The following is a 3,527-nucleotide window of genomic DNA, read 5'->3' on the forward strand; positions in this document are numbered from 1 at the left end:
ATTAGCAAGAACAAATTGATAAGATTCCCGACAAACACAGAAGATGAAGGCTTTTTTGGTAAATTAACCATAGCATAGTAATTAATTCATGAATCAAAAAGCAGCTGAATAGAATAATAGACTTGAAAAAAGAAGAGAGGGAGAAATTTGAGTGTATTTGTCTCTCAGTGAGATTGGTCTTTAAGAAAACCTTGAAAGAAAGAAATAAAGAAATAGGGTTGAATGGTAAGAAGAGGGAGGGTAGAGGTATGAGACTTTTGTCCCGATAAGCATCACATCACTTCAAGACTTCTTCTTCCTTGCTATAAAGCATTGGTCTTCCTCTACCCTTTCTTCCACAATTGCAGCAGATATCTTCTCCTCATTCAAGGAGACATACAAGCACACCTAAGGAAAGAGAGACGAGACAAAAGGAAAGATGGGTAGAGCTCCATGCTGTGACAAGGCAAACGTGAAGAGGGGACCTTGGTCTCCTGAAGAAGATTCAAAACTTAAATCCTATATTGAACAACATGGCACCGGTGGCAACTGGATTGCCCTTCCTCAGAAGATCGGTATCTCTCTCACTCTCTTTCTCTCTCTCTCTCTCTCTCTCTCTCTCTCTCTCTCTCTCTCTCTCTCTCTCTCTCTCTCTCTCTCTCTCTCTCTCTCTCTCTCTCTCTCTCTCTCTCTCTCTCTCTCTCTCATGTTTGTGCCCTAATAATCTTTTAATGTTAATATGCTTTGGATGGTTCTTTGGTTCTTAAATTTAGGTCTTAAGAGATGCGGGAAGAGTTGCAGACTGAGATGGTTGAACTATTTGAGGCCAGATATCAAGCATGGTGGATTCTCTGAAGAAGAAGATAACATCATTTGCAGCCTGTACATCAGTATTGGCAGCAGGTCTCTCTCTCTCTCTCTCTCTCTCTCTCTCTCTCTCTCTCTCTCTCTCTCTCTCTCTCTCTCTCTCTCACATGAATATTCTAGATCAAGAAGCTTTTACCGTTCATATTGTAGAAGAAAAGGAAGCCAGGCAATAAAATCCTCAGAGGCCATTGATTTTGCACCGGAATTTCTGGTCTTTCTTTTTTCTATCGATGCCTGCCTGTCAAGCACTGTAGTTCTTCAAATTCAAATATGGTTGACCAATCTGTCTCTTTATTTCTGCCTATCTTTCTACAACTCTTTCTTTCCTCATTTTTGTAAGACTAAAGGTGTTCAAATTTTCTTTGGTCGTAGGTGGTCCATAATTGCAGCTCAATTGCCTGGAAGAACTGATAATGACATTAAGAACTACTGGAACACCAGATTGAAGAAAAAGCTGCTTGGAAGGCGTAAGGAGTCTCAGGCACGTCGCTTATCCGCCGGCGGATTCAATCAAGATGTGAAGGATGGAAATGGGGTTGATGACAACCCATACTCACAGGGCCTTAGCAATTCAGCATTTGAAAGATTGCAACTTCATATGCAACTGCAAAGCCTCCATAACCCTTATTCCTTCTTTGACAATCCTGCTCTTTGGCCTAGGTTGCATCCACTTGGAGAAAGGGCATTGCAACTCCAACATGAACTGATTGATGGCTCTTCTACCCAGATCCCACAGGTCCCTCAGGTTCAGTCATCACCCTCACAAAAGTTCCATGAATTCCCTCCTTCAGCTCCAATTAATGTTGAAGGAGATAATTTTATGACCAACAGTGGGAAACAAGATGAAATGGAGAATTCAATGAATGGGTTTTCATCAATGGAAAACTCCATTGCATCAGTTGCATTCAACAACAGATCAGAAGCAATGGGTGCAACAATCATGTCATCTCAACCAAATAGCATGGAACAATCAAGCATGAACATTCAGTCATTATCTGGCCTACAAACTGAATTAAATGACTTAATCTATGGCAAGAATGGCGGTATTGGAGCGAATGAAGTTCAGACAACAGAATTTGATTGTTTCAAAGAGATGGATGCTTCCAAAGACAGCATGAGTTGGTGGGCTAATGATTTCGACACAAAATCGTCGTCTTCAAATTCGTGGAACTCCTCTTCTGTTCTTCAGACTGAAGGAATGTTTCAAGATTATGTTCTAGGGTATGATCTATAGAAGCCACGGATTTAGATCTAGAGTGGTAATCTTAAGTTTATTGGCAAGGCTCAGTAGTAGGGGAAGGCATAAAAGAGTGATCTCTTAATGTGTAAATGGTGTGAATAATAATGTATGTTCTTCATCCATGTTGATCTACGTTTTATTAGTCAATCTTCTTTCATTCGTACTCCTTGACCCAACATGTATACATTCTATAAAGCATTAGAATCACTGGGAGAGGGGGGTTCAGTTCTTTTTTTTTTTCCCAACCAGAATCTTCCTTGCTGTTATTCTCAAGAAATAGATGTGTACTTGATTTGGAGCAGACATTTCTGGGTCGAAGAAAACAGTAAAATAGATTAATATATCTTTTGATTGGAAAATGTCAGATTACTTCAATGAAAAAAAAAAAACCAGAAAAAATTACAGCTAGGTACTGAGGCATCCTATCAAGGAGGAAGAGAACAAGCCCCTGGAGCATGAGAAAGAATCCACAACCCTGGAAAGACAAAAGAAGCTCACCTGATCAAGGAAAACCAGGAACTGCCAGAAGAGTAGAAACACGCCTGGGAACCAATAAAATAACATTTTCCATGTATTAGCTTGAATCAAGAAGCCCACCTTGCACCATAGAGGTGCACCATTTATCTATTATAAATCTAATGAGATACAATCAGAAATTATACGAAAAAACAATATGCATTGTATATAAACGGAAAGATAGATTACTATACATAACAAGGGTGCCACCCAATATCAATTGTCACAATAATGGAAAGAAGATATCGTGCCATCTATAGAGGACTTAGTATATGGTATGAGAATATGCATCTATAGAGGATCCACAATATATGGAATGAGAATCCCATATCCACTAATAAGAGATTGTATGCTGAGGTGGCTAGGATATTTAGTTGATACACCCTCTCAAGTGGAAGATACGAAACTTTGAATCTTCAACTTTTCTTGAATGAAGCCAAAATGTGAAGTGGATAAGCCTTTAGTGAAGATATCAGTGAGTTGGTCTTCCGTAAAAATAAATTTGTACTGTATATAATTTCCCTCTTAGCAACTTTTTCATATAAAAAATGCAAATTGAATTCTATGTACTTGACACGCATGAAATGTTGGATTCACCAATAGATAAGGTGCTCTGATGTTATTAATGCGAGAGTGCAATGATTCAAATTTGTTAATTACTTAATTAAACTAAACGAACGGTCCTAATCCATACATCTAATGCGATTGAATTGAGACGAAAAATAAAACAAAGATAATCAACGCATAATTAATAAAGGCAGAAAAAAAATGCGAATAATAAATAAAAATAAAAGGGAAGTAATCCGAGTGTCAGCTCTGGATCTAGGGAAGGAGAGTATAATTATAATGACTTTGACTGTAAACCCTTTGCCGTAGCTTATAGTCCACCGATCGGGGAACGAATATTAGAGAAAAAATAATTGCA

The 3,527-nt window shown here is 38.4% G+C and overlaps 1 protein-coding gene across 1 annotated transcript; it reads left to right on the forward strand.

Moving 5' to 3' along the window:
• Positions 1–353: 353 nt before the first annotated feature.
• Positions 354–2,173, forward strand: LOC149018634 (transcription factor MYB36-like). Its single transcript, XM_089154404.1, has 3 exons — positions 354–554; positions 753–882; positions 1,219–2,173. The coding sequence occupies exons 1-3, from the start codon at positions 419–421 to the stop codon at positions 2,078–2,080; spliced, it is 1,128 nt and encodes a 375-aa protein (XP_089010530.1). The 5' UTR covers positions 354–418; the 3' UTR covers positions 2,081–2,173.
• The last annotated feature ends 1,354 nt before the right edge of the window (positions 2,174–3,527 follow it).

Source organism: Hakea prostrata, chromosome 4 (assembly GCF_041222555.1).
Source record: "Hakea prostrata isolate BN-2017 chromosome 4, UWA_Hpros_2, whole genome shotgun sequence".
Taxonomy (NCBI): domain Eukaryota; kingdom Viridiplantae; phylum Streptophyta; class Magnoliopsida; order Proteales; family Proteaceae; genus Hakea; species Hakea prostrata.

Excerpts from the sequence above, each read along its gene's own strand:
- LOC149018634 (XM_089154404.1), top strand. The coding sequence starts at position 419 with ATGGGTAGAGCTCCATGCTGTGACAAGGCAAACGTGAAGAGGGGACCT. Across the intron at positions 555-752 it reads TGCCCTTCCTCAGAAGATCG|GTCTTAAGAGATGCGGGAAG; the intron begins GTATCTCTCTCA and ends TCTTAAATTTAG. Across the intron at positions 883-1,218 it reads TACATCAGTATTGGCAGCAG|GTGGTCCATAATTGCAGCTC; the intron begins GTCTCTCTCTCT and ends CTTTGGTCGTAG.